At 44.2% G+C, this 23,037-nt stretch overlaps 1 protein-coding gene across 7 annotated transcripts in view; it reads left to right on the forward strand.

Annotated features, from left to right (window-relative positions):
• ITSN2 (intersectin 2) overlaps positions 1 to 23,037 on the forward strand; it is a 225,262-nt gene that overhangs the window by 116,853 nt on the left and 85,372 nt on the right. For all 7 annotated transcript variants that reach the window (XM_068280241.1, XM_068280247.1, XM_068280245.1 and 4 more), the window contains exons 17-26: positions 4,140 to 4,276; positions 5,786 to 6,237; positions 9,536 to 9,657; positions 12,015 to 12,190; positions 14,027 to 14,174; positions 15,611 to 15,816; positions 16,391 to 16,455; positions 17,483 to 17,649; positions 18,897 to 18,945; positions 19,120 to 19,241. In XM_068280241.1, coding sequence (XP_068136342.1) covers positions 4,140 to 4,276; positions 5,786 to 6,237; positions 9,536 to 9,657; positions 12,015 to 12,190; positions 14,027 to 14,174; positions 15,611 to 15,816; positions 16,391 to 16,455; positions 17,483 to 17,649; positions 18,897 to 18,945; positions 19,120 to 19,241 — 1,644 coding nt within the window. The remainder of the gene's footprint in view (positions 1 to 4,139; positions 4,277 to 5,785; positions 6,238 to 9,535; positions 9,658 to 12,014; positions 12,191 to 14,026; positions 14,175 to 15,610; positions 15,817 to 16,390; positions 16,456 to 17,482; positions 17,650 to 18,896; positions 18,946 to 19,119; positions 19,242 to 23,037) is intronic.

Genomic DNA, 23,037 nt, shown 5'->3' on the forward strand with positions numbered 1-23,037 from the left:
TCACAGCAAGCACAGTCCCATAAACATCTGAATGAGCACTTAGCTTAGTCCTGGGAAATTATATTTTAATCCCAAAACAGTTCCCCATCCAACCCTATCCCATTCCCACCCCTCTAGTTTTACCCGGTGGACAGCCCCACCGCCAACATATATCCAGTCAAAGGTAATGAGCTTAGGGGCCATCCTAAATTACCTACTGCATCACTTTGCAGTCCTCTAAATCAGAAAGTAGTAAATAATAATAAAATAGTATAGAGTCTACACCAATGTCTAGTTAACGGTAAGTCAACCCCAAAGTAGCTTTACCATCATCCAGATCTTTGTACAGAACCCACATAGTCCAAGAGTTCTAATGGTTCAACAGCCAATGACGCCACCTTGTTTTTTTATTTGTATCCATAAATATTAAATTACACCTGACCTGAGGGATATTGGGGCGGCCATTTTTATTACCTTCAAAAACAATACCAGTTGCCTGGCTGTCCTGCGGTAGTGTCTGAATCACACATCTGAAACAAGCATGTGGCTAATACTGTCAGACTTCAGTCAGAAACACCTAGTCTTGATGCTTGTTTACGGTTAAAAGTATTAGAGGCAGAAAAATAGCAGGACGGTCATGCAACTGGTATTGCCTAAAAGGAAATGATTATGGCAGCCTCCATATCCTTTTCAGTTCAGGTGTCCTTACAGCAGGTTCTCTATATAATTTTGCCCATCTGAAGTTCACATGCTCCTGGCTGTCCCCTGTTAGTATTGGGTTGAAATTACATTTAATGGCTTCTCTACCTTATCTTGCAGCGTGACAATTTGGATGACTCTGTTCTGCAGTGCCTTTTGTTTCTCCTCAGCTGTCTCAACAATCTCTTCCTCTTGCTTAAGGTTAATTCCGTTTCTATGTGTTCCTCACCTCTTCGCTGTATCCCTTTACCTGTATTTCCATTTCTTGCTTTCCATTTCCTGTGTGAATGTGGCTTGTAGTCTGTGCCCTAAAGCCTTCTCAGGTGCTCATTGTCTTTTTGAGAATTCTTGAGACTTGCTTATCTCCACTGCATTGGGAGGATGGGTGAGTAGGCCAGCCAATGAGGTGTTTGAGTAGTGTTTGGTGTTTTAGGTACCAGATGGATCTTTACAGTTGTATGATTAGTCTTCAGATTTATTTGTCTGTCTTCTCAGGCCCAAATACCATTACCTGATCAGAGGCAATGCTACCTGAGGTAAGCACAGATGGATTTTCATTGTGGATCCACATACCTCTGTGTGTTGTCCTTCGCTCTCCTTGGCCCCTGTAATAACTTCAGCTAAAGTCACATTTTCAAGAAGAGGCTGGCTTGCTGCGATGTTCCCTCTTGTCATATTCTTATTCCCTCCTCTTCCCTGCCCTATTCACTCCCCTTAATAGGAGGGTGATAGGAGGAAACATCGCAGCAAGACCTCTCCCTTTCATGTCTAAAAATGTTACTTTAGCCAAAAGTCAAGTTTTTCAAGAAGTCATTACAGAGGCCTGGTGGAATGAGCAGAGGAACGGACAGTGCACAGAGCTAAATGGATCCAGCATGAACATACCTGTGTGCTTACCTTTTAAACATACTTGTGTTAAAAATATGCCAAATTTGTCTTCAAAGTGAACTTTTGGGTAATGTTGCATAAGCCTACAAAGATTCCACACATACCAGCGTCTAAGCATTGTCTTATGCATCCATTAGACTAAAAACAATTAATCTAACCTTTGAGGACCATAGGGCTAAAATGTGACTTTTAATTGAAAATTGTTTTAAAAGTAGGCAGGGACCGACAACAATTATAGTGACACAGTTTTACCTAACTAGCATGGAAGAGTAGTCCTATAGGGGTTTTGTATCAGGGTTGTACCAAAGTAGGACTGAACCCTTACATTTTTCACAATAAATCATTATAATCCTCAACCAAAGAAAACCCAACATGTTTTACCTCATAAATGGAAGCTTCGTCAGGACAGAAAAATCAAGTGTTATAGTGCAGACTGACGGCCAGGCTGCATTTTTAGCCATTATGCTGCATTTTTAGCCATTATGCTGCTATTTTCCCTTGACTTTTGTAATTATGCTACTTTGTTCGTGGTGCCCTCTCAGGCTGCACTGTAGATTTTTCTTGATGAAGCCTCCACGTAGGTGGTGAAACATAAAGGGGTTTCTTTGGCTGAGGGTTAGTTTTAGAGCATGAAAAATGGAAGGGTTCAATCTTAGTTTAGAGCAACCCTGATACAAATACCTCATAGTGCTCCTCTTCCAGGCTAGTTAGTTGGTGCTCGGGCCTTTTCCTATGCAGTCCCTACTCTGTGGAACTCTCTTTCACCGTCCGTACGAGAGGCTCCTTCTCTGGACAGCTTAAAGTAAAGGCTAAAAACCCACCTCTTCTCTCCAGCCTTTGAGACTGTATAACGCAGGTCACTTTGAGTCCCCAGGGAGAAAAGCGCTATAAAAAGATTGTTGTTGTTAGGTAGTACATTGTGTGTCACTATAATTGTCTGTCCCTGTCTACTTTTTAGCTATTTTCTATTAAAAGTTAATCCCCAAAGTTTCAATTCAGTATGTTTAGTTCAGGTCACTGCATTTTTGCAGCCATTAGACCATAAGTATTTTTATCCATACTGCACTGTACACATAGGAAGCACACCTACTATTCTTTGAGGACAATTTACTAAAAGTAGTTTATCTACACTAAATTCACATCAGCCATCCCAGTCGTGCTGAGGACTGTACTTTGAGGGGAAATGTTTATTTTCAGGAAGGACATTGACTTGCAGTATAAAATAGTCTAACCACCAGGATCACTGCAGTTTTGCCTAACCAAGTGTAGAATTTTGTACCATAATCCTTGGAATGGTCATCTGTAGGGATTGGGTCTTGCTCCCTCAGGTGACAGTTGGGGACCAAGTACTGTACAAACCCTTGCCTACAGTGAGGTGGTGTTTAAAGAGAAACTCCGACCAAAAATTTAACTGTATCCCAATCAGTAGCTGATACCCCCTTTTACATTAGAAAGCTACTCCTTTTCTCAAACAGACCATCAGGGGGCGATGTATGACTGATATTGTGGTGAAACCCCTCCCACAAGAAAAGTTCGAAATTTTTTTGGCAGCTTCCTGTCTTGTGAACCTTGTTGCATTGTGGAAAATAGCTGTTTACAGCTGTTTTCAACTGCCAAAAACCATGCAGCAGCTACATCACCTGCAGCTGCTGCATGGTTTTTGGCAGTTTGAAACAGCTGTAAACCGCTATTTTCCACAATGCAGCAAGGTTCACAGACAGGAAACTGCCAAAAGTTTGAACTTTTCTTGTGGGAGAGGTTTCTTGTGGGAGAGGTTTCACCACAATATCAGTCATACAGCGCCCCCTGATGGTCTGTTTGTAAAAAGGAATATATTTCTCATGTAAAAGGGGGTATCTGCTACTGATTGGGATAAAGTTAAATTTTTGTTCTGAGTTTCTCTTCAAAGGGAACCTGTACTGAGTAAAATTATTTAAAATAAACACTAGGTAACTTCAAATGAACATTAGTTACCTTGCCATCAGTTCCTCTCAGAAACTCACCATTTTCTTCTTACAATGATCCCTTCCAGTTCTGACAACATTTTGTCAGAACTGAAATCTATCAGTTGCTGTCAGTTATATATCAGTTGCTGTCAGTTATAGCTGAGCGGACAACTGAAGTGGCCGGTAATGTCCATGTTTCCCTGTGGCTCAAGTGGGCGATGTTACAATTTAGCAGTGTGCTGACCAGAAACCTGTTATGGGGTAATGGCCATTTTCAAAATGGAGGACGGAGAATTCCCTTGATCACAGTGGACGAACAGGACATGGGAGAGGAGAAAGAGATTGAGGAGTATACTACACGGGAGGTACGTATGGCCTGTGTATGTTTATTTTGACTTTTAATTTTCAGTTCAGGTTTTCTTTAAGTTACATGTCTGGTTTTGTTTAGAAACAGATCTTCTGCCTGATCCCATTCAGCAGGGTCCATAGTTGTTCTTTGTTTTGCAGCACGTTGGGTAAATCACCTGTTCATGCCAGCCATGTCAATGCATGCTCCAAGGCACTGATTCCCATTGTGGTCAGAAGGCTCCAGTCACTGAGTCTAATTACTTCTTTTCCCTTTGTTAGGAGCTGAGGGAAAGTTACAACAAGCAACAGACTGCACTTCATCAGCTGGAGAAGATCAAGCAGGAGAAACTGCGGGATGTGGAGCGCAAGCAAGCTGAGCTAGAGCAAAAGAAGAAAGAGGAGGAAGCGGATGCAAGGTTAATTAAAACAATGATTCTTGTACAAAACTGGATAAAGGGAACTGACACAGCCAGAGCAGTCGGTTTAGTATCTGTTTTCTAATGAAGCAAGCAGTCTTATTGCTTACTGTAGTTCAAGTATACCAGTGCGTAAGCAAGTAAACAGCCAAGTGGCTTTCAAGATCACCATTTCTCTATAAATAACCCATTCAGGGAAATTTGCTCAATGCATGACATGATATTTTATATCAGTCAGGAAATCTAAGCAGAATGTACAGTACTTGTTTCATAGTGAAAATCAAAACCACAAATCTGATCGGATGCTTGCAACAGAGAGAGGAATGTGAGCTGCAAGATTATATCCGCTTTTAAAGCAAACATGAACAGAAAAATAAGTCAAAGTAAACATACACGTTATACTTACTGTACTTCCTGCTTAACCTACTCATCATGTATTTTAACTCTGGCATACTTAATAGACTGCCATTGAGCAGAGACAATAACGCATTTAATCTACTATGTAAATATTTAAATATAGAATAAAACCATAGGATATCTAAAGTTATTTTTAGGAGTAGAAGGACAGATCCCAATTGTTTCATCTCATCAGTTTATTTTCACCTCGGGTTCACTTTCACCACTTAAGTACCAGCGGTTATTCCTACGAAGGAGGAGAGAAGTACTGAATCGGCACTAGATGCGAAGCTGGCAGACCTGATGGGGATTGGATGGATTCCTGCTGTGCCTCCAGACCAGAGTCAATTTGTATGCCGTAAAAAGAGAAGATATCCGGGCACAAACAGTTGCAAAGCAATCCACCACTTTTATTTAATCCCCGTTACCAACAGATACATGCAATAAAAGCGGTGGATTGCTTTGCAACTGTTGGTGCCCGGATATCTTCTGTTTTTAAGTACCAGCGGTCTCTGCCCCCTTAAAGGACCAGAGATCGCTGGTACAGAAACGGTGGAATCCTGACGGATACCGGCGAATCACCGCACATACCCGCCGCAATCGCCGTCACCGCTGCACATCGAGAACCCGGGCCACCCACTCTGCCATCTCTATGACAGCAGAGTTCCTGTGAGCCGGTCAGGAGCCGCTTTCATTGGCTCCTGACCCTGTCTATCAATGTAAGCCAATGGGAGTTGCTTACATTGAAAGACAGGGCGGGAGGCAATGAAATCAGCTCCTGACCCACTCACAGGGCTCTGCCGTCATAGAGACAGGCAGAGCCAGTGAGCTGCGATGGGACACAGTGGGGATTCAGCGGTCAGACCGCTGATTGAAATCTACGCCCTGCCAGCCAGGTAACCATCAAAACAGGGTGTAATTTCAATCACTGCAGTCCTTAAGTACGTCCTTAAGAAAGATTGGGCCTTTTAAGGATGTATCTTGCCAATGCTGCTGGTTTGTTTCATAGCAACCAGACAGTTTCTTCCATGAAAACTCCAAATGTGGCGGTCAGGCAGTTTTTTTTCTTTAGTAGTTAATCCTCAGACGTTTTGTCTTTTTTGCCATTCTCAGGAGAGCCAAACAAGAGAAGGAGAACATGTGGAAGGAGAGGGTGAAGAAAGAGGAGGAGGACAAGCAGAAGCGTCTGGAGGAGGAGCGGAGGAAGGAACAGATGCTCCTGGAGAAGCAGCGAGCGGAGGAGGAGGCAGCTAGGGTAAAGGAGCGGGAAGCCCAGCAGCAGAAGCTGGCAGAGGAGAGGCAGCAGGAGGAGGAAGAGAAGAGGAAGCGGGCAGAGCTGCAGAGGGAAGCTGAGCAGAGGAGGAAACAGGAAGAGGAGAAACGCATGCAAGCACAGCTGAAGAGAGAAGCTGAGGAGAAAAGTAAAGCAGAAGAGGAGGAGAGGCGGCGCAAGGATAGCACGGCCAGCAAAGACCCCGAGAGACGCTTCTCCAAACTCAGCATCGATGAGAAGTTTGCAGAGAAGCTGAAATCTGTGAGCGTGAGACAAGGAAGCATTGACAAAGGTAGAGAAACTTTACTAATATTGGGGGTTTTGTGTTCTTCTTTTTAGTATAAAGTAATATGTGATGGTGGTTGTTCTGTTTTTAAAATAGATGAAAACAGAATATGATTTATTATTTAAAATGTTTTTTACTTGGAAATAGTATCAAGTCAGCATATTAGATCTTGAGAAAATATAGGCTCAATTTGAATTTCAGGACTGAAAAACATCTAAATAAAGTTGTGACAGACAGCAAAAGACAGTAAGTAACAAGTTAGTTTGGTTGAAAAAAGACATCCATCAAATTCAACCAAAAGAAAAAAACTGTCCTGAACCCCCACATATCACAGTTGATCCAAGGGAAGGCAAAAAACCTTACAAGGCCAGGGTCAACCTTAAAACTGAATTTTTTTTTCCTGACTCCAGATGGCAGTCAGATAAATCCTTGGATCAACTCTCCCAGGAATTATCACAGTGGATGCCCTTCAATGCAAAGAAAGCATCTGAGCCCTCTTTAAATACAGATATACACTCACCTAAAAGATTATTAGGAACACCATACTAATACGGTGTTTGACCCCCCCCCCCCCCCCTTCCGCCTCCAGAACTGCCTTAATTATATGTGGCACTGATTCAACAAGGTGCTGAAAGCATTCTTTAAAAGTGTTGGCCCATATTGATAGGATAGCATCTTGCAGTTGGAGATTTGTTGGATGCACATCCAGGGCACAAATCTCCTGTTCCATCACATCCCAAAGATGCTCTATTGAGTTGAAATCTGGTGACTGTGGGGGCCCTTTTGTCATGTTCAAGAAACCAGTTTGAAATGATTCGAGCTTTGTGACATGGTGCATTATCCTACTGGAAGTAGCCATCAGAGGATGGGTACATGGTGGTCATGAAGGGATGGACATGGTCAGAAACAATGCTCAGGTAGCCCGTGGCATTTAAACGATTACAAATTGGCACTAAGGGGCCTAAAGTGTGCCAAGAAAACATCCCCCACACCATTACACCACCACCAACAAGGCATGATGGATCCATGTTTTCATTCTGTTTATGCCAAATTCTGACTCTATCGAGACTCCTCAGACCAGGCAACATTTTTCCAGTCTTCAACTGGCACCAACAACCATGCACCTTTCTTTCCCATTCTGACATTCAGTTTGGAGTTCAGGAGATTGTCTTGACCAGGACCACACCCATAAATGCATTGAAGCAACTGCCATGTGATTGGTTGATTAGATAATTGCGTTAATGAGAAATTGAACAGGTGTTCCTAATTATCCTTTAGGTGAGTGTAGATTTTGACATACCTACTTCCTGAAGTAAGATATTCCAGACTCTCACTGTGAAGGCCTCCTTTCTATATAGATGGCAAAAAACGTTTTTCCTGCAAATGCAGATAATTTCCTCTTGTCCATTGTACAACCGTAGGCACAAAAAGCTTATCTGCCAAGCTTTTTGTATTGCCCATCAGCATGTATTTATACATATTAATGAGGTCACATATCGGTCGCCTTTTTTCCAAGCTAAATGAGGCCTCTTTTTCACGGACAGTTGAACTGTGTGCTCAGCAAACAGTTATTAGACGTATTCCCATTTTATGCATCCCAGAATTTTTTGCTTTAGCCACTATTGCTTGGCATTGCATACGATTACTTAACTTATTATCAACAAGTATTCCCAAGTCCTTCTCCAAGTCTAACGTTCCCAGCTTAATGCCGTTTATTTTATATGGTGATCTACCATTGGTCTTTCCAAGGTGCATGACTTTACATTTATCAACCTTAAAGAAACACTTAAGTCAAATGCAAAATCTCTGCAAACATACATAATGGTACATTACTGTCATAAGACACTTACTGCAGTGTATTTTTTCTCCTGCAGCCTTCCATTGCCTGGCAATCCTCCCCGTCAGTCTCCCCTGTCGGCGCCTGTCGCCGAATGACCCAGGATCATAAACAGTAGCAGGCTCCCTTCTGCGCTGGGTCCTAATTCCGACAGCCGTGCTACAAGTTCCTGTGCTGCGCGCGCATTAGCATATCGGCTACGTGCGAGCTCGTGCACTGCGCTCGGGAACTGCGCTTTGGAAACTTTCGGCTCGTGCACTCGCAGCTTTGGACGTGCACGAGCCAGCAGTGAAACTACGGCGCGAGTACGCACAGCGCGAGTAGTGACAGCTACAGGGAAGAAGCGCTGGCTGACCCGGAAGTAGTTCCGGCCAGCAGCGCCATTTTGAATAAATTATAATTGATCACGGAGAGGATAACAGCCATTCTGAAGCTGGGACAGCGGCGGTTTTAATGGGATAAGGAAGCACTCATAAAATGCTGCACGGTAATCACTTTATTATTAAAAATACTCAGACATAAGATTTCCTTTAAATTTAATCTGCAACGTGCCTGCTCATATGGCCATATTGTTATACGTCACTAATTGTTTTAGTGTTGCTACTCTGCATATTTATGTATCATTTGCAAAGATGGCCATATAACGCTGTATTCCATCTACTAAATCATTAATAAAAATTGAAAAGAATTGACCCTTGCGGTACCCCACTGCTAACAGTTTCCCATGTTGAGTATGTTCCGTTTACCACCACTCTTTGCCTTCTATCCCTTAACCAGTTCTCTATCCACATACAAACATATTCCCCTAGCCCCTGTATTCTCAGCTTTTGCAACAGGCGATTCTGGGGAACAGTGTCCAAAGCCTTTGGAAAGTCCAAGTACACTACATCTATCGCTTTCCCCAAATCTAAATTTTTATTCACTAAAAAAAAAGCAATTTTCTGAATTGTGTTATTTGACTACAGTTCCTCTTTAACTGCTTGCCGACCGCATCACGCCGATGGGCGTGGCTGTGGCGGCAGCCCAAGGACCGCCTAACGCTGATCGGCGTAAAGTCCTTGGGGCTCGCAGTGCAGGAGATCGCGCGCAAGCTGCGTGCGCATCTCCTTTTAGTGGGCGGAGCGGAGCTCCGCCTTCAGTCTCCGAGTGGTGATTGCCGCTCAAGAGACTGTTAGACAGTGGAATTGCCATCTAATTACATTGTACAGCGCTGCGATCTGCAGCAGCGCTGTACTGGACAGCCGTGTGACACGGATGTCCCCATGGGACTCTAGAGAGCGATCGTCTCTCATAGGCAGAAGCCTATGACAGCCGATCGCTGTTATTGGTTGGCTGTGGAGTGGGAGAGAGGTAGGGGGAAATAAAATACAAAAATAGGCAGATTTATTAAAAAATATACAACATAAATATTTACACACTGATGCTTATTGAGCTGCTGGATCTGTAATTGGCTGTTTGTGTTTGCAGGTCCTGCTACAGGAACCTCAGAGAACAGGAAGTCAGCTGTGTTTGTGAACTATAAGGCCCTTTATCCATTTGAAGCCAGGAATTCAGATGAGCTGAGTTTCGGAGCAGGCGATATAATTCAGGTAAAGATCCAGATGCATGTATTGTTAATGAAAGCAAATTATAGAAGACAAAGAGGCCAACCACTATGCTCTGTATGTGAAATCCTTAATAAAGCCAAATGTAAATACATAAAGAATACATAATGATTTCTTTATTTTTGCCGAGCCCCAAACCAGCAAGACTCAATAATCCAAAACACAGGTTTTTGCAGTTCATAATGGTGGCGCATACAGTAATACAGTAATGTATGGGCACCTTGTACAGGATAAAATGCCCGGTTTACCAACATTTTGGTAAGCCTGGATTGAATATAGGGTGGGATTGGGCCTCCAGACCAAACTGCAATCATAATACATAAAGACAGTTATCAGTCTACACCAGTGCTGGGCAAACTACAGCCTGCAGCCACTATGAAGCCGGCCCTACTCTCACACAGAACCCTCCCTTTACTGATGCCTAACCCTCAAAGGGGCACTATGGCAAAATTATCAATTTTCAGTCAAATAATATCTGTCAGAGGTCTTATTGTAAAAATACATAAATGCCTTGATGAGGTTATAAGGAGAGACACAGTACATATCACTGATCTCTGTGCAGGAGGTTGGGTCTTATCTTATCGCCGATGTGGGATAGGATAGTTGAAATACCTCCCCTGGCTGAGGTGATTAATAGTGACACATTCCAGGTGTCAGAGCTCCATACTGACAACGTGTTTTGAATGATACGATGATCTGTGAGGCCCCTCTACTCAATCACAGGCTCTGCTGTGGACAGCTCAAGTCTGTTACTCCTGCAGAAGAACTGTGAATGGTATGGAGTGTGTGGTAACGTGCTGTCTTATGAGCTGGCCACAGCAGAGCCTGCTATGGTGTCGAGGGGGCCTCCCAGATCCTTGTAGCTTTCAAAACAAATGTTGTCAGCGTGCACGAAGCTCTGACAGCTGGAATGTGCCACTAAACGTCAAGAGTTGCTATTTCAACCTTCCTTTCCTTATGAATGAGCTGTCTCTCTGCACGTCAGTGAGACCTGATGTCCTGCACAGAGATCAGTGATATGTAATGTGTCTCTCCTTATCACCTCATACAAGGAGTTTATGTATTTTTCCAATCTGACCACTGACAGATATTAGGTTCTATAATTTCGCGATAATGCCCCTTTAAAGAGAATCTGTACTGTGAAAATCTTACATACTTACCTACTACTGGCTACACCTATCCCTGGCAACCTATGCTGCAGCCACCTACTACTGGCTACACCTATCCCTGGCTACCTATGCTGCAGCCACCTACTACTGGCTACACCTATCCCTGGTTACCTATGCTGCAGCCACCTACTACTGGCTACACCTATCCCTGGCTACCTATGCTGTAGCCACCTACTACTGGCTACACTTATCCCTGGCTACCTATGCTGCAGCCACCTACTACTGGCTACACCTATCCCTGGCTACCTATGCGGTAGCCACCTACTACTGGCTACACTTATCCCTGGCTACCTATGCTGCAGCCACCTACTACTGGCTACACCTATCCCTGGCTACCTATGCTCCTGCCACCTATTACTGGCTACACCTATCCCTGGCTACCTAGGCTGCGGCCATCTACTACTGGCTACACCTATCCCTGGCTACCTATGCTGCTGCCACCTATTACTGGCTACACCTATCTCTAACACCACCCGGACTTTTGCAGGAGCAGGGTGAGCCATTTTACAGTTCCAGAGGAAGTGGGGCACCCCCACACTGGGGTGGGCGGGCACATTATTTAATGTAAGGGGGTTCCCTGGTCCAAATAATTGCGTAATACCGTAATACTGTGGTATTTTTTTTCGACTGTTATCATACCATGGAATTTCATACCGTTGCAACCCTATTACAGAGTCTCTTTAACCCTCCTGGTGTTGCCTAACCCTTAACCACCCCCTTCCCCTGGGGGTGCCCACCCACCCAATCCCTCCACCACGGTGTTGCTTAAACCTTAATCTTTCTCCAACCACAGAGTCTTCTGTGCTATGCCGTAATTTGCATAGCGGGAAGACTCTGTACCTGCTATTTTATCGGGTGCCTCCCTGCACCTAATTTTATTCTCATTGCTACAAATCGCGTAACCCTAACCACCCCCACCTCCCCCAGTGTCGCCTGACCATTGACCTTCTTTCTAAACCACCCCCTGGTGATGCCGATAAATTTGCAGGCGTTTTTGCTGCTTTGCATAGTGGGCATACTTGGCATCCGCTATTTTATCGGGTGCCTCCTTGTGCCCAAATTTTCCAAGGCGCCACTTTTTTTTCTGTTTTGTCTTTTTACTTGTGGAGGGTGTCCCATTTCTGACTTGCACTTTATAAGTTACTGAGGTGACGGTTTCCCTCTGCTTTACAGGTGGATGAGAAGAACACTGGAGAGCCCGGCTGGCTGTATGGCTCTGTTCAGGGAAACGTTGGCTGGTTTCCATCTAATTATGCAGAAAGAATGCCAGAGAGCGAGAAAGTGTTGTCTCCTAAGAAGGCCTTGGTGCCTCCCACCATCTCTGTGTCATCTACCTCACCACCAACCAAGTAAGAGCCACTGGCTTCAGTACTGTACTGTAGTACTGTACCAACATCACTCTGAGTGGAAATATCTTTATGAAACCTACAACTACCCCACATGTATAATTTCCCTTGGCTTCCCTTCTTGGTATGGAAACAGTGTTGGCTTCTTTAAAGTATAGCCGAGGTGACATGATTAGATAGACGTGTATGTACAGTGCCAAGCACACAAATAACTAGGCTGTTTTCCTTTTTTTCTTTCTCTGCATGAAAGCGTTAAACATCAGGTATGCAAGTTACAGTTTCTGTCCGGGTCGGACTGGGTCAGACTATAGCATAACCCTCACTGATAAGTAATTACAGCCATAAAACACTTTCCTGTCAGTAAATGGCTTCTGCAGGCAGAAAACAGATAAAAAGGGTCAATAATTCATAGATTTGAGCTGTGGCATATTGCAATAAAGGTGTCATTAAGCAGAGACAATTACATTTTAAAAACTAGATTTAATTATAAAATAAAACCATAGGATAGCTAAAAAGGGTCATTTTTTTAAGAGGAGGAGGATAGATACAATTATTTGTTTTTCTCATCTATTTAGTTTCACCTCAGATGTCCTTTAACTTCCCTGGCGGTCAATTAAATCCGCCAGGGAGGCAGCGCAGCAGTTTTTTTTTTTTTTTTTTTTTTTTTTTTTTAATCCTGTAGCTAGACTACATGATAGCCGCTGAGCAGCGGCATCCCCCCACCCCCTCCGATCGCCTCCGGCGATCAGGCCCGTCAGGAAATCTCATTCTGAACGGGATTTCCATTAGGGCTTCCCCCGTCCGACGTCAGAGGGAGTCCCGATCCACCCCTCAGCGCTGATTGGCCAGGCTGCGCAGGGGTCTCGGGGGGGGTCCACCCTCTAACGTGGCAAGCGGTGGCGACCGGTGAGTTCACACAGCTAGCAAAGTGCTAGCTGCGTGCAACAAAAAAAAATTATGTAAATCGGCCCGGCGGGGCCTGAGCAATCCTCCTGCGCGGCATAGCCCGAGCTCAGCTCGGGATTACCACCAAGGAGGTTAAAGAGAAACATAACCAAGAATTGAACTTCTTCACAATCAGTAGCTGATACCCCCTTTCCCATGAGACATCTATTCCTTTTTTTAAACGGCTCATCAGGGGTCTCTGTATGGCTGATATTGTGGTGAAACCCCTCTCACAGTGTAATGTCAGAACCATGATTCTGACATCACACTGTGGGAGCCTTGTTGCATTGTGGGAAATAACAGCTGTTTACAACTGCCCAAAAAAAGCAAGCAGCAGCTACTTCCAGTGACATCACCTGCCAGCAGTAAAAATGTCACCATGTGATACATGTCAGAATGTAAATCAGGGAGAAGAAACATTTTACAATGATCAAACACTGACTACGTCATTTTTACATCATTATTGTAAAAATTAAGCACTTTTATTCATTACGTTATTTTCACTGGAGTTCCTCTTTATACACAAGGTGAATGCAGGGCATTAGGTAGGCCCATGCAAATAATTTCCCTTTCATTCTACTACTCCTCTGCCTATATTTACTTTAAATGGAAAAAAAAACACCCCAATATCCTCAACTCCTAATAACTGGCTAATAATTGACTCTAAGCCCTCACTTAAAGTGGGATTATACACCGCAAAATACAATTTCAGCAACTGCTCTTGGGTACATACAAGAGAACATTTGAAAGAATTCCCAAGCATTCCCTATGTGTAAATATATATATACGCACAACACCAGGAACACAAGCAGGGACAAGTTCTGGAGAGATTGTCTAAAGCAATCATTTATTTGTCCTTTCACATTTTGCTTAGCATTTCCTTTACATCTTCAGGTCACTCTCACCAACGAAGTCCTCTGAAGGGGGAATGGAGTACCAGAACCTGCCTTTCTCCAGCCTTAACATCAACTCAACATGGCAGAAGACCTCTGCATTTACCCGCACTATCTCCCCTGGCTCCGTGTCTCCTATCCATGGACAAGTAAGTGTCAGGTGCAGAGAACGCAGCAGTAGAGTATTGTACCAGCTTGCTTAATGATCAATAAAAACAAAAAGCTTTGATTCGGGATGATACAATTTATTGGCTAATTCAGAAGAAAAAGAGTAAGCTTTCAGCTAATAAGTCTTCTTCAGACTCAATTCCTTTAGGTAAATTTAAATTTGGCTCTCAGGTGATTTCCCCACTTTGCATTATGTTTGGCCCACTCTAGAGCACCAGGGAAGCTATATTGGAGGTGAAGCCCTCGATCACCAGAGAAGCCATGTGGGGAAGTAGGGGGAAAGCACTAAATACTAGGGAACTGTATAGGGGAGGGCGGGCCACTAGACTCCAGGGCACTGTATAGGGGTTAGGGATCTCGACCTGCCTTTTACATAGACACACAAAGCACCGCTCGGCTGTAACATATTGGGGCCCTGTAATGTCACCCTCCAGAACAAATCCGCTAATTCCGGTGCAGCACTTTGGGGACAGCCATAAACCGTAATGATCGTTAAGGCTATAGCTGCGCTTAGTGACTAATTTGGCATCGGGGATAGCCTGCACTCAACTTAAAGGGGCACTATGGCGAAAAATTGTAAAAATTTTAAATATATGCAAATCTATACAAATAAGTACATTTTTTTCCAGAGTAAAATGAGCCATAAATTACTTATCTCCTATGTTGCTGTCACTTACAGTAGGTAGTAGAAATCTGACAGAAGTGACAGGTTTTAGACTAGTCCATCTCTTCATTGGAGGGGGGGGGGGGGTTCTCTGGGATTTATTTTTTTTCAAAAGCACTTTGTTGCTCTGTCCAACTGCCAAAAACTGTGTAGCCAGCAGGGAAGCTGGCCAGCACCATTGTTTAAATTCTTTTTAGGGAATATCAGTATAAAGAATAAAAGCCTTGCTGAGAATCCCCTATGAAGAGATGGACTAGTCCGAAGCCTGTCACTTTTGTCAGACTTCTACTGCCTACTGTAAGTGACAGCAACATAGGAGAAAACTAATTTATGGCTCATTTTACTCTGGAAAAAGCATACTTCTTATTTGTCTTTGTTTGCACACATTTTAAATATTAACATTTTTAGCCATAGTGCCCCTTTAATTAAAGAAAAGAAAGAAAAAATGGTAGTTTGAGCGTCGGTCCAAACTACATATCCCCTATCTTCCTAGCCCCCCCAGTTGCGACAACTCGGAGGGAATAGCATTTGGCCACGGCCATTTCAGATGTACACACCCATGCAGCCAAATTCAGTACAGATTGGCAGGGTGCCAGTCTGTTAGCTTTTAGTCCTCCAATAGTGGACTAAATAGTCTCAATGTGCTTACACTGGTGCTTTTGGCTGCATTCGACTGTTACAAGATATTATGGACAACTTGTGTTGGGAATCAGCTGCCAGCACGTTTTACCTCTTCTTGTGATTTTCATGCAGGGTCAGCCAGTGGAGGAAGTTAAAGCTCAAGCACTGTGCTCATGGACTGCAAAGAAGGACAACCACTTGAATTTCACCAAAAATGACACTATTACCGTGCTGGAGCAGCAGGAGAACTGGTGGTTTGGGGAGGTTCGCGGGCAGAAAGGATGGTTTCCTAAATCCTATGTGAAGATTCTCCCTGGAAGTGAGAGCAAAAGCCCAGAGTAAGTCTTTTCTTACAGTAATTACCAACTGTCACAGTATTTTGGAATGCAGTAGGCTGTGCGGCATGATTGGCCACATAGCTTTACAATGCATTAATCCGTACAGTGATGGAGGGGCAAACAGTGGGCACACTAGGACTCAGCCACGGGGAGTGGGGTTGACTTCTCCTTCCCTCTCCTTGCCGAATCCCCCCCCCCTCCCCCGCCCCTTGTGCAGCAGGAAGCCTTGTAGTACAAACTCACCTCCTTCTGGGCTCCATGCTAGGTTCATGGTCACCGGGCTGCTCTGTTTTCAGACACGCACTACTTCCTGATTAGCGGATGAGTGATGTCAGAGTACCAGCGCCTCCAGGGTTCTTTGTAAAGGGCATTAAGGACTCCTGAAGCCCTCATGCTGAGAAAACTCTGCCAAGTAAAGTTTTCCTTTTCTAAAACAGAAAGTATTTTCAATCATTCAGCTTCACATGAGGAAGAGAGGCTGTCATAATGCATCTCTGCACACCTAAGTCAGCTAACCAATTATCTGCAGATACTGCTCATATCACTTTATTAACTACATAATTCTGTCTTCCAGACCTGAACCTGTATATGCGGCTGTAAAGAAGAAGCCTACAACCCCTTCGTACACGGCTGCAGAAGGTGAGGCACTCGGTAAATCCTCTTTCCATGAAAAGTGAACCTGTATCCTCACAGTACTGACAGAGTGCAGACATTAAGGAGGTGTAACAATGCATACATTTGAAATCTGCGCCGGTAGACTTGGGCGCAGGATACAGCTGTTATACGGCTAATCCTGCTGCACGAGTTCCCGGCCGTGTTAATTACTATTCCCCCTCCAGGCCGCCATGGATGGTGGGGAATGATATAATTTAGCTTCCAGCTATTGCTGGAGGCCGAATTATTGTGTTTTAAAAGCAACTTCGGCTCCATCTTCTGAAGGCGCTGACGTTACTCACTGAGCGCACTCTAGCTGTAATTCCTATTACAGTCTATGGTGGCGCCGGCTGCGCTCAAATCTACCTGCGCTGAAAAGCACTGCTCCGGTAACCATTCCCAACCGAGGGAGTAGGAGGAGGGCACTATGGGAAGCCTGCTCTTTTTCCCTCTACCCTTGCAAAGTAAGCACAGCAGAGCTATATAAATATATTTACCTGCTCGCATTGTCAGGCCTTTTCTTCCTGGCAGCCACTTGCTCCGCACTGCTCTTCTTTGGCTCCTGAGCTCATGGCATACATTAGGCTTGCAGCAGTGTGAGTGACTACCGGTAGGGGACAATGGGGGTTTCTGTAAGGGGTCCCCACGATCGTTGTATTTGCTAGAGGGCCCAGAGCAGTATTATACCCCAGCCTGCAGCCTGCATTTTATGCATATTATTATGCTTCAGCTACTTTCTGTGCTCCCAGACTGCTACGACATGTAGAATACAGCTGAGAGCAGAAATGAGATGGTCACGTGATCATCACCCGTCATATGATCATGTGTCTCTTCTGCTTCCTGCTTTATCCTCCTTTTATAAGGAGGAAACTGGTCACTAGATCTTGCACAGCTGTGAGATGTCCTGTGCATGTGATTGCTACCAGTTATGTGAAGCACCTGTCATGGGTCATTAATAGAGTTTATGGTTGCTGAGCTGACATTTGTATCACTGGACATCTCCTCTCTACAGATTATGTGGCTCTATACCCGTATACTAGCACTGAACCTGGGGACTTGATATTCAATGAAGGGGACATTATTCTGGTGACACAGAAAGATGGCGAGTGGTGGACAGGGACCCTCGGAGACAGAAGTGGAATATTCCCTTCAAACTACGTGCGGCCCCGAGATCAGGAGGTAAATTCATACGTGTGTCTATTGTTTGAGTCTGTTAAAGCTATCCAGGCATTTTTTTTTTCCTGCAGTATTTTTAGCCCCCCCCTCCAGGAATCTCAATATCACGTTAAAAATGCACGGTATAACAAATCTAACAAAAATCTAACAATGTGGCTCATTACAAAAAAAAAAAATCCATCATTTTTCTTCATTTTACATTTAATGTGGACCTGACCTCAAACTTCCTCTGTTCTAAAAGATACGCAACTGCATAATACCCATTAAAGAAAAAGCATTTCTTTGTTACAGCTGATACAAATCCTTAAATAAATCTGCACTGTTTCTACTTTCTGATTCATGGAAGCAGACATATTGTTTACAGCCTGTGTTTTCAAATGGGCTTATCTTCCTTAGGCAGTCATGTGACATGGGAGGGATCAAATTACAACTTGTGATTAGACACAAATGAGGAGGAATTAGACAGGCTAAACTCTTTAAATACATACACGGTGCATTTCTTTCTGTTTTCCTTCTGTCCTGTGCAGTTCAGGTAGACTTTAAATGTTTGTTAGAGGCTTTTAATGGGGGGGGGGGGGGAGGGAGGGGAATATCTGGATAAATACGGGCAGAGGGAAGGGGAGGGGTGAAATGGCAGCTCCTATAGTTATTAGAGACCAAGAGAAACTGCAGCAGAAAAAATAAGTAGTACTGTATACACAATTGTGCTTGGTCTCAATGTGTGTTCATGTCCCCCCATCCCCCTCCCACACCACACCACCACCCCAGCCGTTTCTGCCAGAAAGGCCGGTGCACATTGGGCATTTGTCCCCCGCTGATTTGGTGGCAAAATGTCGTGATTTGCCCTTGTGATTCCCGTCAATAGGAGAATCACAGCACAATGGCCCCATAGACACTGCATGCAGCGCGTTTGCGATTGATCGAAATCGCGTACGCCGCAGTTTTAATGTATTTAAAGGGATACATTAGTAGCAACGCTTTGCTGATTGCCGGCGATCAGCCAACCGCTGAAACATCGCCCAGTGTGACCCAGCCCTAAGATGCAAACAGTGTTTGGCTGCTTATCAAAAAATACACCAGTACAGTGATTAATCAATCTGCAAGTCATACAAGGGAATAAGCCTCTTCTATCTTTTCTCAAATTTATTTGCACTTTTCCTATTGGAATAGACTCTTTTTACAAAAATGAAATCCAGTTGCTTTTAATTGGGGCTCTCTCTTAATAACCACAAATTTCCTCTTTATTTTAGGGTGTGGGCAGTGCCAGTAAAGCTGGAGGAACCTTAACCAAAAAGCCAGGTAAGTAGAGCTGCGAAATATTGATGAGTGTTTTCCATTGTGCCTGATGATGTCAAAGTTGTACGTTTCAAGAACATCTTAGTCTTCTCTTCTCTGCATTGTTGTTCTTATTCACCCCTCTTCTGTGTGGGGATTGGCTGTACCTTCCATAGACACTGTCCCTCTGTATTGCAGAGATTGCTCAGGTCACCTCTGCCTACACAGCAACAGGAAGCGAGCAGCTCAGTCTGGCTCCAGGGCAGCTGATTCTGATACTAAAGAAGAACCCTTCAGGATGGTGGCAAGGGGAGCTACAGGTATGGAACACACTGTTAGATACACTGAGGTTTAGACTCCCTGTCAGCCATATTATTTCAGTGAAGGGTCTCTCCTGTCCAGGTCATACTTCATTCAAAGAGAAAGAAGGCAGCCTCGATGATGGACAATATTGGATATTAAAAACGACAGCGATAGGAACAGTTGCTATACAGATATGTCAATAAGCTTTTTCTGTTCTATAGAGAGGGAAGGGGGGCAGTGAGCGGCACCTGTGGGGAAAAGAACAAAGTATTAAACCTCTCCTTTAGCAATTTCTTATGACTGATACTGTAGCTAAATAACACTGTGGCATAGCTGTACAGAGGCTAGATTTTTACTTAAGACGATCACAAACATTCATGTAGCAGTACTCCTAATATAATCACTCTAATCAGCTAATAGGTTTGTAAAGATCTTAAAGGACACCTAAAGTGAGACGGATATGGAGGCTGACACATTTATTTTCATTTAAACAATACCAGTTGCCTGGCTGTCCTTCTGATCTTTCATGTTGCACCACAGTCGATAGGCACCCTGGTGAGGGTATCCGTGTGCTAAGCTGATATGGCGCTGTAGTCCAGCAGCTCCCAAAACATCAGTTGAAGAGATCAGCAGCACCACGTGGATGTATTCAAGCTCTTTATTGCATAAAGATAGCGCCCAGGGACAGCGACAGACGCTGTTTCGGAGACGAGCTCCTTTCTCAAGCTGTATAGGCTCACTCAAAAGAGATAACAAACACAAAGGCATTTATATACAGTTTCAATGGGGTCACATGGACCAATCAGATAACATCACAATACAAAAAACCATACGTATCCAATCACAGGGCAAAGCATAATGAGAGGACCTAATGGGAAACAGATATGTAAATCAGCAGCCGTTATCACAGCATGATTTGAAAAGTGTCATAACCCCAATGGCCAATCAGCACTTACCAAGTCAGGAGGACCTGATGGGAAACCACAGCAATATCATAACGCTCCTCCCAATCTCCCAGGGGGCAATGCGAGAAGCGTACTGTTGAAAAACGGAATGAATGACGTCATCCGTTTCCATGCGTAAAAGCGTCCTAGCAATGCGTAAAAACGTACGCATAAGATTCTCAATAGCATCCATGCGTAAAAGCGCCCTAACGATGCGTAAAAGCGTAAGCGTACAAAAAGGCCTCCGTGCGTAAAAACGTCCAAACCACGCGCCAAAAACGCGAAAAAACGTGATAAAAACGCGGAAAAAACGTACGCATACAATCAAATACAAAACTATATAGAATAGCCGCTATGCCGAATGCAAAAATACGCAAAGTGGCGCATAAAACGCATATAATGCAGAACATGCTGACAAGGTCAGCACCATAAATCATCAGATGATGACCAACAGCGAAAAAATGCTAATGCTGTGGTAAAGTAAGGCTGAGTGTGCCATGAGGGATTACCACCCTTATAGATAAATCGTTGTATTAGATGTAAAAAATACAATAACAATAAAGAAACCTGCACATCAAAAATAGCAACCCCCAGAATACTCAAAGTGTAACCACAAGGGAAACACACATAGCTGGACTCGGCAGTCAGCACACCGCCGACGCAGCCTAGCAGACCGCACAAGAACATGTGAGGGCACAATATATCAATGAATCTTATACTCAAATAGGATATAAAAGTTTAAATGCAAAAAGAAAGGTCATAATCACGGTTGAGACCGCCCCCTCCCAGGGTACCCAACCTCCTAATCCAACCCGCCTCCCGCCTAAGTAATTCCTTTTCCCTATTTCTTCTAAAATGAACTGGAACCCCATCTATAACTTGCACACGGAGCTGTGGTATAGAGTGGCGGAACTGGGTGAAATGGGCCGAGACAGATTGGGACATATTATTGGTCCTGATGGCCGATTTATGTGAGGAGATACGTTCACGCAGTCGCTGAGTGGTCTCTCCCACATATAATAGCCCACATGGGCATTTTGGATGTCGAGAGCCTCTACACCTCCATCCCACATGATGGGGGTGTGGAGGCTATCGATTGGTATCTCCTGACACAGTCTGACCTGACCGTTGAACAGAGAAAGTTTGCAGTTTCACTCTTGAAGATTATCTTGGAGGAGAATTACTTTGAGTTCGAGGGTGTCTTCTATCAGCAATTACGGGGGACGGCAATGGGTTCTAATGTGGCCCCCTCCTACGCAAATCTTTTCATGGGCCTCTACGAAGAGGCATTCGTCTACACCAGCATGTACTTCCGCCAACATGTGGTTTGTTGGTGGAGGTACATTGACGATATTTTTTGCGTTTGGAGGGGGCCACAGTTGACCCTTAATTCATTCATTGAGGAGCTTTCGAGCAAATGCCCCCCCATTAGATTGACGGCACACTTTGACTCGAAGAGTGTTTCCTTTCTGGATACTCAGGTTGTCTTGGGACCCGGTGGTTTCCAGACAGATCTGTATGTTAAACCAACACATAGAAATTCTGTTTTGGAATTCTCTAGCTTCCACCCCAGGTCGACTAGGGAACACATTCCTGGTGGACAATTGCAGAGAGTCTCCAGGATTGTGTCCGATTCTGGCCAGTGCGAGATTCGTCTTAATGAAATGAGGGACAGATTTAGGTCAAGGGGGTACCCTGAACACACCCTGGTATCCAATAGACCCACCAGAAGACGCCATGGAGGAGTGAGACTTCCTTTTGTTTCCAGGTACAATGCCTGCAGCTATAAGCTGGGGTCCATTGTACGGCAGCATTGGGGCCTCTTACAAAGTGCATTTCCACAGGTTCCGGAGTTTAAATTTCCTCCTTTGTTATCCTTCAAACGAGCCTCTACGGTTAGGGACAAGATTCGAGCACGCACACCTCGAGCTGTGGTAAAGAGCGGCCGAAGTGGCACCTTTCCATGTCTAGGATGTCATATGTGTGGCTTGATTTTTAAGGGAGATAAGTTCAGGCACCCGTCCAAGGGTACTGAGTACAGCATACGTGGTCTGTATACATGTGATTCTTCATATGTAGTTTATATACTAAAATGCCCATGTGGGCTATTATATGTGGGAGAGACCACTCAGCGACTGCGTGAACGTATCTCCTCGCATAAATCGGCCATCAGGACCAAGAATATGTCCCAATCTGTCTCGGCCCATTTCACCCAGTTCCGCCACTCTATACCACAGCTCCGTGTGCAAGTTATAGATGGGGTTCCAGTTCATTTTAGAGGAAATAGGGAAAAGGAATTACTTAGGCGGGAGGCGGGTTGGATTAGGAGGTTGGGTACCCTGGGAGGGGGCGGTCTCAACCGTGATTATGACCTTTCTTTTTGCATTTAAACTTTAATATCCTATTTGAGTATAAGATTCATTGATATATTGTGCCCTCACATGTTCTTGTGCGGTCTGCTAGGCTGCGTCGGCGGTGTGCTGACTGCCGAGTCCAGCTATGTGTGTTTCCCTTGTGGTTACACTTTGAGTATTCTGGGGGTTGCTATTTTTTGATGTGCAGGTTTCTTTATTGTTATTGTATCTTTTACATCTAATACAACGATTTATCTATAAGGGTGGTTATCCCTCATGGCACACTCAGCCTTACTTTACCACAGCATTAGCATTTTTTCGCTGTTGGTCATCATCTGATGATTTATGGTGCTGACTTTGTCAGCATGTTCTGTATTATATGCGTTTTATGCGCCAGTTTGCGTATTTTTGCATTCGGCATAGCGGCTATTCTATATAGTTTTGTATTTGATTGTATGCGTACGTTTTTTCCGCATTTTTATCGCGTTTTTTCGTGTTTTTGGCGCGTGGTTTGG

This window comes from Hyperolius riggenbachi, chromosome 4 (genome assembly GCF_040937935.1).
Source record: "Hyperolius riggenbachi isolate aHypRig1 chromosome 4, aHypRig1.pri, whole genome shotgun sequence".
Taxonomy (NCBI): domain Eukaryota; kingdom Metazoa; phylum Chordata; class Amphibia; order Anura; family Hyperoliidae; genus Hyperolius; species Hyperolius riggenbachi.